The following is a 13,828-nucleotide window of genomic DNA, read 5'->3' on the forward strand; positions in this document are numbered from 1 at the left end:
CACAAGGTTTTTCTCAAGTGTTTTGATGTGAAATAATTCACAAGCTACCATGGAATTATTTCCTCTGCTCATATTTCTGCTTCAACCCCCCCTCTCTCTCTCTCTCTCTCTCTCTCTCTCTCTCTCTCTCTCTCTCTCTCTCTCTCTCTGGTTGTTCTCCCCGCTGAAATATTTAAGTTAGTTTTCTCTACAGTGTGGTTCTCATACTGTGGTCTTGCAGGCATTCAATTTATTTTTTCCCTGCAACTCTTGCTGGTGATGAAAGTGTGTTTATTCTTTGATGGTTTTAGTCGTTCTCTTTAAAAATACTATGTTAATGTGACCTCATAAGACAAAAAACCTACTGTCATCTGTGACATAAACTGCAGGAAATAAATCAGACACGGCTCCTGCACGGTGGGGTTTTATAGCACTGGCAAATGAATCACAATCTGCACTTCACTTCTTGGCCACTATGTGTCTCCAAGCCCTCATTTTTATATATACATATATGTGCATATATATTTATGTATATATTTGTGTGTCTATGTTTTTGTATATGTATGCATCCATGTGTATATTTAACATATATTACCATATATTTCCTATTGTAAGTTATGTGGTTTTGGTTGGATATATTGCATATTGCAAAAAGTGTCAATGTTAGCAGGTCAGTGACATCATGATGATATTCTACAGAAAAAGTAGTAAGGAGTATAATCGAAAACATCTGTAAAACGCACTGAACTGATCCTAAATCCTGAGAGATGTCATCGTTTTCCACCGTTCTTATTCTCTGCTTTTCTACGTTCCTCACTAGCGTAAGCTCACAATTACCTCGAAGGCGGGCAGCTGACCCTTCACCCACCTTAGGTCAGAGTCTTGAGAGCTATTGACGTCTTGTTCAGTAAAACAGGACAGAAACAGCAGTGATAATTGCCACGAACACCACTAATGCAAACGTGTTTTTATCTCAAAGTCAGACATTTAAAAAACAAAAGGAACAAATAACAGTTGAGTGAGGCATGATATACTGTATATATGTAGCTGAGTTTATAAGGTTATGTTAGTGCCCGCCTGTCTGGTCCTGTATATGCAGATGCCCTTTTGTATGCTCTGATATATGAGTTCACCATGACAACAGGCATGTTGCACCAAAGAGCCCTTTGTGGCTTTGTGATTGGCTGTTCTTTCAGAATAAAGGTCCTTACAGGCTGTATTGATGAGTAAGGTGAACTAATGTTTAAATCAACATTGATTGGCCAGAAGTAATTTTTAGATTAGAAGAGTGGAAGAGAAAACATCTGTTGTAATATATTGAACGACAATATATATAACATATATTGTTGAGCTCGTCTTTAAAGCTTGAATGAAAGTCACTGTCGTCCCACTGTACTTTAGTTGTTGCAGGTGTTTATGCAAAATACTGTCTTTATTGTGATTGTGTGTGGACCAGATGCCCCACCCCCACCCCACCCCCTCCACCAACCACTCCTCCACCCTGTGGTCTGTGGTTGTCATTGTCCTAAAAGGCTGGGATTAAATAAGGTTGTTTGTATACCTATAATTAAACCTATACAGGTTTGTGTGTCCTGGCACACACACACGTGTTCTCTCTCTCTCTCTTTCTCTCTCCCTCTCTCTCTCTATATATATATGTATATATGTATATACGTATGTATGTATATACGTATATATACATACTGTATAAGTATGTATAAATATTATCCTTTACTTGGTCTGGTCAAACTTCCTCATCAAAAAATGTTACCCAAACCACATATATATAATATAGTTTTTAATTGGCAGCTTGATTTAAAAACACTTAAGGTCTTCTTTTAGAAAATTCAAGTCCAGTTGTCTAACAGAACTCTTCAACCATGATTTTCAAAGGTGTAGAAAAAACTGTATCCACTAAAATCGAATAATGGTAAAATTATGTTTTGTGGACTAAAAAAATAAAAAATTGAACAGAAACCTGCAAAACAAATTGCAAACTGTTGAAACATTTTGCTCTGCTTGTGTACATATCCATTTCATTCAGTGACCGCAGCAACAAACACCTTTATGTAATGGATGTACTGTTGGGAACACAGCTGAAAATCTGAGGTTAATCTGAATTAATAATCCTAACCAGAATTTGAATTTGTTTGTTTGCTCATAATATATATACATATATATATACATATATATATATATATATATATATATATATGTATATACATTATATATATATATATATATATAACATGTGCCTTAAATGCTATTTTTAAACTGATTTTTTTTAATTAATCTTAGAATCTTTTGACTAAACCTATATATGTTCAAGCCCACTGATACTCAAGGGATTTTTTTTAATATAAAAAAAGAATCAGCAAATTTTACCTTCATCTCTTGGATCCATACTTCTTTTTTTTTTTTTTTTTTTTTTTTTCACTTAGATAAACGTGTCAGTAATGAGGAGGCTGACTGGGAGGTTGTGTTCTTTAATCAATAACTTGACTGTGGTCATTTATGTAATCCGTGCCGTGGAGAAGGTTGGGTTGGCTCCTCCGCTTGACGTTACGGCGTGACGATTCTCGGAGGCGCTCGGGGAACTCGCATCTCCATCAAGGATGGAGTCCAATGACCAGGAGCCTGAGCACTCAGTGATGTGATGCTGCAGCAGAGATGAAGCCTCTCTCACTCTCTCTCTGCTCCTCTTAACGCAGCAGCAGCAGGCGATGCGGTTTTCAGTCAGCGCCGGTCTCTCCGTTTCTTTGATCCCGCGCTGCTGCTTCTGCTGCTGCTGATCACTCCGGTGGAAGGAACCAGATTGGCCGCGCGTTGCTGGAGCTTTCGCACCCTACGTGCAAGGGAACCATGGCGGGCGCAAAGCTGACGCCCTCGCCTTCGGAGATCGACCCCGACGTGAAAACCGATGTGCAGAAACCCCCAGAGCCTACCTGGGTCAACCCGTCCAGTCCTCTCCGGACCGTGGAGTCCTTTGGAAGCGATGCCGGCCAAAGGTATCTGCGGCAGACCCGCACCTGAGCGAAACGTTACTGGACGCATCTCACTCGCACACACGCATGCAGCATCCGCGACAGTTACGTGATGCTTCGAGCGCACGGCATCCTGCAACTTGTCATTGACCTTAGACTAAACTTAAATGTACCGTCGTACATTTTTGACGTCTCAGAAACGATATGCTGACGATTCCCACGGGATTTATAGCAGTTTGACATGAATGTCATAATCGTAACGCACCATAAGGGAGACACAAATCTCCCCGCTGGGAAACACAGTAGGCCATGAACGCAACCAGTGATATAAATTATTATTATTTTCGAGTCATCTTTACTTTCATGACAACAGTCGAGTTATTGCAAACCCCTTGAGCTGTCAACTAGTTTCCAGTGCATTTTGGGTCTTTGAGAAGCTGCGGCTGATTACATAACTCAGTGCAGTCTTCATTTTCAGTTCATTTTCAAGGCTCAAGGGTTGAAGCTTAATATCAATGCAGCACAATTGACATTCATGCATGAAATGGAAATGCAAACCAGAATGGTTATCGAGGACACACCTTTGGGCATTATTACATGTGATATTTCAGTACCTGTCAGCTCTTCTCCGTAAGAGCACCGACTCTGCAGGCTGCCGTCCTGACATTTGATTGACAAATGAGATTGTGGTTTCTGCAAAGTGAACCTGTAACAACCCCGGTCGCCATGTTTTGTGTTTTTCCCCCTCTCTGGGAGACAAAACGGCTTAAGAGCTCCGTATACACGCTCGTTCCACGTGGTACATGTGTGGTCGGCTTTGCTGAACACTGCACGTGCCTGTTTTTGATGTCCCAGTAACCACAACAAGGAGTGTGGCTGCTGGTGCCATGGCTGGTGTGTTGGCTGTCAACATGTCAAAACACCATGGATGTGTTTCTTAAAAAAAAAATATATATATATATAATATATATATATATTTTAGGCTTTAGACATTTGTCGAAAGTGGAGTGTTGTGTTTGTTTGCTTTTTTAATATTTACTAAATAATTGAAAATATCAGTAATATATGCTTGTGGTGCACTTTTCTGGGGGAAATAAATACATATATGTAGTTATACTGTATATATATATGTACATATACTGTATATATGTATATGTGTATATATATGTATGTATATGTATATACGTGTGTGTATGTATGTATGTATATACGTGTATGTATGTATATATGTATATGTGTGTATATATGTGTGTGTATATGTAAATTTGTAATGTAAAACCTGCAAGATAAATCTTACATTTTTTTACGCATTTAATTGTAAGCCTGACTATAAACTGGTGGCCCGTACACAGAATTCAACCCGCTAACAGAACCAATCTGGTCCAAGACAGGATTCCAAAATATCACATGGTCCACGTTATGAAATCAATTGTATATTAAAAAAAGCAACAATTGCGACTTGAATAATTTTCTGGTTCTTTATAATCTGTTGAACTCAGACGTTCTTTGCAGCATTGTCCTAATTGATGTACAGCGGTCTGAGAATTAGTTCGTGGTCTTAATTTCAACACAATCGACAGAGACAAAAATGACAACTTATTGTATTATTATATGAATCACGTAACCCTCTGTACTTTAACTGCTTTTTTCATTTGAAGTTTTTGTCAGTGGGGGACTGTTGATTGATATTTTTTAATTGCAGAAACCTTACAGTACGATGGTAACCACAGGAAAACCGACATTGATACAAAGATGCTAAACCTTGCGGCGGCGTCAGTGTGTTAAAATCCCTGCAGTGAGTGAGCTGACAGGGTGTCTAAACAAAGTGAAAGTAAAGGCTCAGTACAGGAAAACTAAACATTATTGAATGTGGATATACTGCAGTGCTGCCAGACGGGTTGTCTGGAAACCTTAAACACAATTTCAGCAAATGGATGGAACTGTAAAATCTAATGCACCTATTGGACAGTTGCCATTGGTTGGCCTGGTTTGTGGGACTGTGTGATTTGACACCTGCAGAGACTACATATAGATTATTGCCTGGTCTCGAACTAAATCAAAATAAATCTTCCTAAATATGATAAAAATCAATTATTTTTTGCATATTTCTCAAACCGAAATTTAAATAACACCTGTTTTTATTTGTGATGAATCCAAATGGTGTGATAATTAATATGGATATATTTCATACATATATGTGAATGTGTAACTCAAGAGTTTCATTCACACAGGTGGTGGATTTTCTTGTCATCACTGTACATTTTAAGTGATGAGTTGCTTTCCGAACTTTCAAACGAAGACGTTATTTTCATCAACATTAATCAGCGCACAGTCCCTCACAATCCATGTGACAGTTCAACAGTCGTAGACATATTTACGCCCAGTAGAGCTGGTCTGACATGAGCCAGACATTCATTCTGAGAGTTGAGATGGTATTTTAAGTTCAAAGTGCTCTGGTAAAGAAAAAAAACGCTCTTCAACAGAGAGTTACAACATTGGTATTATGTAAAAACAATGTGAAAATAAGGTTTGAATTTGGTCCATGGTTACGGCATTAAGACGTTTTTGAATCATGGTGTATGTGTAGGGGGATCTTTGTATACTGCAGGTGGAATCATCGATCAAATCAAGTGTTGACTTTCCAGGTTTGTTACAAGCAACATGAAGCACAGTAGCAGATAATCAATGACCAGGCTTAACAAGCATGAGGATGATGGATAATTAGGAGGAATGCTGTCAGACAACAGTACTGCCATTTGTATCAACTGTTCATTCACTGAATGATAGACAAGGATGAATCCTATGACACTGCAATAGAGTGTAGTATTTACATATATTTACAAAATGCACACACTTTTTTTGTACATTTTTAATTTGGCTGTCGTCTAATAGGAAACTGTTTTATTGGTCAGTATATTTTTTTTAACTCGTTTTTATCTCATAATGAAAGTTGACATGTTTGCAGATGACGCTTCAGATTTGTTTGTCCGTCCTATATTTCATTCCATCTGGTTTGTATTGGTTAAAGAGTAGATTAGTACATTTCAACATTGTTATTTAGCATCATATAACTTCTCTGTTTAGTTCTCTCTAAAGCTTTTGTCTTAAAAAAGAAACCTGTTGACTGAGCCTTTGTGGGAAACTTCAAGTTGACCAAATGAAAACTGATGACGGATCAATAGTTTTTAAGTTGTACACGTACCTAAAGTGACTACTGAGGCCCGTCCTCTGCTCGCAACTGAGGTTTAGGTTACCTAGTATGAAACAACTAGTCATTTCTGGATGAAATAACCTAAGCTGCATCTCCGCTGATGTGTGAGGAAAGCAGCATGGGAGGTGTAGTCGTCCGAGAAACGTTGGCACGCTGCCAGGCACAGATACACGCCCCTGACTGAGAACTACGAATCCCATTCCATCTATATATTCTGTTCATGTTTTTGTGCGATGACCTCCCTTTTCATATCAGTCGATGCTCCAAACAGTTCTACGTGCATGTAGTTGAGACTGAAATAGACAGCGTGAAAAAGGGTGGCATTTTTTTATTGTTACTTGTTTTCACACTTCAGACTCTACATCTGCTGCCTTTAAAGGTGAGAGATGCTTCATCATGGATTATAGTAAAAATGCAAATTCAGGGGTGTTTTGGCCAAAAGCATGAATATTAGTTTAAGTTTTGTTTACGTTAGAAAAAGAGGAGTTAACATTGAACTAATGTATGTGTTTTTGAAAGCTCTTAGAGTCCAGGAAGTGAATTACTGTTCATTAAAGTGTTGCTGTGGTAAAATGCATTTAAACCGCACCGTGCAAACTCATCGTTGCGATGTTGTTTCTTTAATTGAGAGACCTTTCAGTTTGTACTTCTAGAGTATGATTAAACCCTTTTGGAATCCAGTAAATCACATGGTGGCCACAGAGTACAGAGGAGAAGAGCTGTTAGCCAGCGTGTCTTAAATCAAGAAGATTAACATTTCACAGTTTTTTTTCTTCGGGTTCTCTCGTTTCATCCCAAGGGCCGAAAATGTCCGGATTAGGATAGCGAGAAACTCATTAATTGATCATATATGTAGATGTGTTGATCGATTGTTTTATGTTATTCATAGCCCAATGATGTGAAGTTTAAGCAGCAGATGTTGAATGAATGAGTCACACAGGTGGCCTTTTCTTGATTTGATTTGTCTTTGAAAACGTATGATTTTTCAAGTCCGTACATGACAGTGTATTGATTTTTAAATCTGTTAGTTGAAGCAAATGATCATAACGGTAAATGTAAAACTGCTAATAGACATGAGTTGTGATTTCACTGATGTCAGTAATGCTTTTAAAATGGTTCTTAATTAAAGACAGAGACAAATGTAGGTTCTCTCTTGTGACCTACACTCCTGCTTCCTGCACCTAATGGACATTCCATTTGTCCATTTTGAAAAGCGTAAATGGACTGATGATTTCATAAGGCTTTAAAGCTGTCAGAGAGTGATGGATCCAAGATAACGATCCTTTTACAGAAACTTGTTTTTGTCTTTCTAAATTCTAACTTTTAGCCAATGGGGAAAATGTTCTTCTACAATTGTGAGATTATGAATGAAAAAAAAGTTTATTGTTCAAATACATTTTTAAAGAATTTTACCCAAAAATGTTTGCGTCACTTAGGGCAACCTCATAGCCCGCGAGTCAAATGTGACCAGCCGAATCATTTTGTGTGCCCCACGGTATCTTAAATGCGTTTAATTGCCTCATTGTAAAGGCCGTGCTACTAAGTTTTATTTCACAAATCAAGGTACAATATTTGTAAGTTAAATTGACTGAATTATAATCAATTCATCTCTTGCTAATATGCCCCTTCTGGTGAAAATTTAGCATTCAGTCATGTTACATATATGCTATACATACATTTTATAGTTGATGATGGTCTATATTTAAAGTTTTGCTTCAGTTCTGAGAACCATCTTAAGTAACGCACGTCTTCCAGGAGAGTGGGGAAACACGTGAAGCCGCCGTCAGTTTGTGTTTCACATCCTGTTGTAGAGTTGACCTTTTACCTCAGTTACTAATCAATATTTGTTTGCGTCCCTCTGTCCGTCTGTATTAACGTTACACACGTCTCCGTCCTCTCTACTCACCTAAAATATATCTAGCAACCGCTAACTCACCGTGAAGGAATGTCTGTTTATCTCCTGTGGTTTGCAGTACAGTGTGTGTCCCATCTGTTCTTTAGTCAATCGAGCATTTTCTTTGAATTGACTGGCGTTTAAATGAAACCGGCTTTATGTCTTTTCGATTTGTAGCTAAAATGCGATCCGTTCGTTCCGGCTGTCGGGAGTAAATGAACAAATAGTAATAATAAAGCCTTCAATGTATGCGATCGAGCGTCATGAAAAATCATTAGTCGGGGGTCATTTGTACCTTCCTGCTCCATCCTTGCTGTTAATCTTTGTCTTCCCTGCCTCCCCACCCCCAACAACCTCGCTCTCTCCTAATCTGTGCCTGTGTTCATGTGTACTGCGTACAGGTACCAAGAGGAATACAGTATGGACTCGACCAATGCCCAGTAAGTCCTTGGCAGCATCATGCTTGCATGGCATGAACTATGTACAGCTTGGATAGCCACACACAGGAACAGGAAACCTCCCTTCAGCACAACACATCATCCATAAAAAAATGTTAACAGACTGCAGGTTTATGTGCATTCATCCATTCATTACCGTCGGTGGGCAGTGATTGCTGTGGCAATGATTGTCAACTTGGGAATAGCCCATGCATTTGTAGCCAACTTTTCAACAGTTGTTGTGGCACAGAGTCAAAAGTGGGAAAACGGATTTGAATGGAGTCAGTGGCAGCACAACAAATGGTGAAAAGGCAGGTTGAGTGTGTTTGAAATCCCCCCTCCTCCCCCCCAGTTTGCACACAACCTTTCCTCCGTCCACATAAACCATCCAAGCTTGTACATTCAGTCCCATCAACAAAGGTGGCAGAATGTTCAACACTAAACTTGGTGATTTATTTACTTGGTCACCTCATGTCGGTTTTGGCTTTAATGCACGCTGCTAATTTTGAAACTGTGCATCAGGCTGTGATGTTCAAGATTCTAAATCAGGGGTTCCCAATAAGTAAGATCTACCAGGAAATTACAAAGGGAATGCTTTTTGATTGACTCTAACATGATGTTATTTCCTTCACATTAATTGCCTTGAAATTAATGACATTGCTGTGGTTGTCTTCAGCCTGTTGACGTATCACTGGTGTAACTTTCACAGAGTACTATGTCTTTCTTGTACATATATATATATGTATGTGTATACATATATATAAATATGTATATGTTTATATGTATGTATGTACGTATGTATGTATATATATATATGTATGTAGATATATATGTATATGTATGTATATATGTAAATACATATACATGTACATTGTACATGTATATGTATTTTGGCCTCTCCAGTGCTAAACCTCATACAGTTGAACACATTAACAGTTGGGTCAGAGTGACCCATTCTGCCTTGTCAGGTTGTTGATGTCAGTTCTCCTCTCCACGCAGTTTCCATTAAGATGGTTATCATCCACCTGGCTTATAGTTTCCTCTAAAGGCCTCTTGCTTCAGGATTTAGCCGAGAGAACACTTAACACACCACGTCTGGACTTAAGGTCACTCTGATAATTTTATATAAGAGAAGTTGGCTGCGGTCCCTCTCTGTGGGGTCTTCCAGGATCGGCCTGGTTGAGCAGAAGTAGGGAACGCTGCTGGGTCCTTTCAGTATTTATGCCTGGATGTAGTATTTTTAGAATCCATGCAGCTTTTATATCAGTCACACTTCTGGGAGCCGTGAAGTGTTCTGTTTACAACTTGCAGCTCGGTCGGATGGGTTTGACCGCCTCAGCGATGAGGGGGCATTTGTTTCTGCAGTATGTTTATTAATACGATTACGAAACACGTTCCTCTACTTGTGCAGATGAGATGTAGTCAATAAAATAGCTTCCACGGTTATGCTAACCAAAGCTCATCTATTAGCTCTTTCCTTTGTGTTTGTTTCCTGTAACATCTGGACACATTACGATCTAATCAACAATGAAAAATAGTCCATGGTTTTTCAGGGAATATTTCTGTTTTTCTGCAGAAGTCCAGTTTCAGGGAAACATTCATTTCATTTCCATCATTTCCAGTTACTTCTTCCAGTAACACGATTTCCACTTCGCTATAAAACATTGTTGCTCAGCTGTGCTGTTTGACTTGACCAATAGTCCATGTGTTTTTGTTTGTTTGTTTGTTTGTTTCAAAAAGCAATCAATGATTTATTTTGTTTGTTATGTCAACATCACAGTTTTATTTGATCAGCATGTCAGGCAAAGGTAGTGTGAAATTGAAATCCTATTTCTTTCAACAGTGGTGGTACACTTTTCTGGGGGGGAAAATAAATATATACACTATATTACCAAAAGTATTCGCTCACCCATTCAAATGATCAGAATCAGGTGTCCTAATCCCTTGGCCTGGCCACAGGTGTATAAAATCAAGCAAGTCGCCGACTTTCTGCACAGTCAATTGCTACAGAGCTACAAACTTCATGTGACCTTCAGATTAGTCCAAGTACACTACGCAGAGAGCTTCATGGAATGGGTTTCCATGGTCGAGCAGCTGCAGCTGCCAAGCCACGCATCACCAAGTGCAATGCAAAGCGTCGGATGCAATGGTGTAAAGCACGCCGCCACTGGCCTCTAGAGCAGTGGAGACACGTTCTCTGGAGTGATGAATCACGCTTTTCCATCTGGCAATCTGATGGACGAGTCTGGGTTTGGAGGTTGCCAGGAGAACGGTACATTTCAGACTGCATTGTGCCGACTGTGACATTTGGTGGAGGAGGAATTATGGTGTGGGGTTGTTTTTCAGGAGCTGGGCTTGGCTCATTAGTTCCAGTGAAAGGAACTTTAAATGCTTCAGGATACCAAAAACATTTCGGACAATTCCATGCTCCCAACCTTGTGGGAACAGTTTGGAGCGGGCCCTTTCCTCTTCCAACATGACTGTGCACCAGTGCACAAAGCAAGGCCCATAAAGACATGGATGACAGAGTCTGGGGTGGATGAACTTGACTGGCCTGCACAGAGTCCTGACCTGAACCCGATAGAACACCTTTGAGATAAATTAGAGCGGAGACTGAGAGCCAGGCCTTCTCGACCAACATCAGTGTGTGACCTCACCAATGCGCTTTTGGAAGAATGGTCAAAAATTCCTATAAACACTCTCCTCTTCCCAGAAGAGTTGAAGCTGTAATAGCTGCAAAAGGTGGACCGACATCATATTGAACTCTGGGTTAGGAATGGGATGGCACTTCAGTTCATAGTATGAGTCAAGGCAGGTGAGCCAATACTTTTGGTAATATAGTGTATATCTAGTTATACTGTATATACTGTATGTGCATATGTATGTATATGTATGTATATATATGTATGTATATGTATACATGTATATATATATATATATATAATGGCTCTTTAGTGCAGGGAAAAGAGTACATTTTTAGTATTGTGATATTCATCTCCTCAGAATGACTTTGACAGTAACGCAGTACTCTTGACAGTTAATGTTGAGAGTATCATCTGGCAGAAGTTTAGGCTGAATTTGAGAAATCCACACGTTACTGCTGCGGCATCACATCACGTGATCTACATGGTCGTCCAGGGGGCAAATCAAGGGAGTACAATTTGAGTAAAAAATGGCAAAGAAAAGTAATTTATAAATATAGTGCAGTAGACAAAAAACTGCATTTTGAAAGCACACTGGCATGAAGACAATTAAAAAAAAAAAAACTGGACAAATGCCCTAGTAGTTGGTGTGATGGTTTGCAGATGATATAGTAATGTAAATGAAGAGACTTAAAGGGCATTGTTGTAGTACTGCAGTGACCTGGACTGAGGTCTAGGAGATGTTCTGTATAATACATCTTCCAAGGGTTCTCTGAATCAAATCTTTAATACCATTTAGGGGAAATCTAATTCCAACTGCTCTGCCATATTAGTTTAAATGATATAATGGAGAATTAGTGGCGATTTTCAGTCCTATAACACATTACTCACCAAGATGGATACAAAATTGTATTATGCTTTTTCCAGACTAAAATCCTTCCTTGATGTATAAATGAAATATTAGTAATATATTTTGGTTGGCCAAACAGAAGGGTGAACACAGCGGTTTTGATTGAAGTAAACATGTGGGCGGAGCTTCCCATTGTGGGTTGTATGTTTATTGTAAATGTAAATCAGAACAGCTTGTTGTGAGAGGACTGGATTATATGACATAAACCTGCCACTTCAGAAGCATGCAGCATTTTCAGAGATAAGTACCTGAACCAAAACCTAGCTAATGTCAAATTTGCAAAACAAGTTGCCTTAATTGTTTGCATCAGAGACTATCAACTGGCAACTGGTGGGCCCAATCTGGCCCACCAAACCATACAATCCGGCCTTGGACTAGATTCCAAAATAAACATCAAATAATAATGTTAGCCAAAAATGTGATTTTGATTTCATTTTATTTAAGTGTCCGCCCTCGAATTTTTTTCCCGCCCTGTCCAGGAAAATTCTGGCCCTCTGACAAATGTAGTTGGTGATTCCCCAGTTTAGATTAAGCAATCATATTTATTAGATTATTTTTCATTCTTAAAACATGTTGGTTTAGCACAGTGATTCGCAATTATTTCCTGTCATGCTCCACCTTGTGGAGAGAAATGTTCTGACACCCCCACCCTTTAGCCCCCACATCCTCTTTCGACACACACCCCGCAAATTGAAATAGTATTGAGAACTGTTGAGATCTGTACAAACCACTGTATGACTTGCTGCCACCTAGTGACTGGAGGCTTGTTATCATTCAAGCATTACAGCAGTGGTTACACTTGCAGTATGTCCAGCGTGCCATATTCTATTGGAAGCCCCTCACCATGCCCTCAAAGGGGTCCCTGCCCCACTGGTTGAGAAGTACTGGTTAAGCGGCTCAGTGATATCGGGCTTGTTTTTGTACACACGGTACAAAGAAAAAGACCAAGAATAATGTGTCTCTTTCCAGATTATGGTGGACTAGACTGCAGATGTCCCTTTCATTACAATCAGATAAGGCGAGGAAGCCTCTCAGAACAAATAGGCATCTCCACCTACGCTGATAACAACACGTGGATTAGTGGTTTCCTCGCAGATGTTTCCAGGTCACTGGTTGCTATATAATGGTAGTCACAGGTAGACATGTTAACGTCTCATCAAGGACACACACAGGTGACTAATGATGTGTTTTAAGGTGCTCATCTTAAGATTATAATGATGACGATGATGACGATGATGATAACGGTGTGTGTATGTGTTCCTGACTTATCTTATCTCTATCTGTGGTGGAGTGAGAGTGAGGATTGTTCTGTCTCCCACCTACACAGTATATCCACACAAATCCCACATACGTATCTTTCTCCCAGGACTCATCACAGTAATTGCCTCCTTGCTCTCTCCACTAATCCCCCGTGTTTCTATCCCCTGTACTCATCTTGTCGGGGGGGTGGGTGGGGGGGGGGGGTTGCACCTCCAAGGTCCTCTCCTGTGCCATTACTTCTGCTCAGTGCTCACAAATGATGAGCTTCGTTTTTCTTCAGCCCGTTCTTATATTACCTGTGACTTCCTGCGACTGCGGCCGATCCGGAAACAGCAGCTTGATCATCGTTGGCACTGACGATGCATTCGAGACCTCCAGGGATATTAGTCCATTAATATTTAATCACAGCAGATTTGTCACTGTACATGACCCTAATGAGAAGGTGGAAATAAATGTGTTGTTTATTAATGGATACCAATCTAAGACACGGGTACCGTTCAGAAAGGTGTAA

At 39.6% G+C, this 13,828-nt stretch overlaps 1 protein-coding gene across 1 annotated transcript in view; it reads left to right on the plus strand.

The window, feature by feature from the left end:
- Window positions 1–2,428: 2,428 nt before the first annotated feature.
- The window catches only part of LOC103397829 (potassium channel subfamily T member 1-like), a 38,009-nt gene continuing 26,609 nt past the window's right edge, over window positions 2,429–13,828 (plus strand). Inside the window, exons 1-2 of the mRNA XM_025053339.1 lie at window positions 2,429–2,987; window positions 8,470–8,508. Coding sequence (XP_024909107.1) covers window positions 2,842–2,987; window positions 8,470–8,508 — 185 coding nt within the window. The 5' untranslated portion in view covers window positions 2,429–2,841. The remainder of the gene's footprint in view (window positions 2,988–8,469; window positions 8,509–13,828) is intronic.

Source organism: Cynoglossus semilaevis, chromosome Z (assembly GCF_000523025.1).
Source record: "Cynoglossus semilaevis isolate Cse_v1.0 chromosome Z, Cse_v1.0, whole genome shotgun sequence".
In the NCBI taxonomy this organism is placed as follows: domain Eukaryota; kingdom Metazoa; phylum Chordata; class Actinopteri; order Pleuronectiformes; family Cynoglossidae; genus Cynoglossus; species Cynoglossus semilaevis.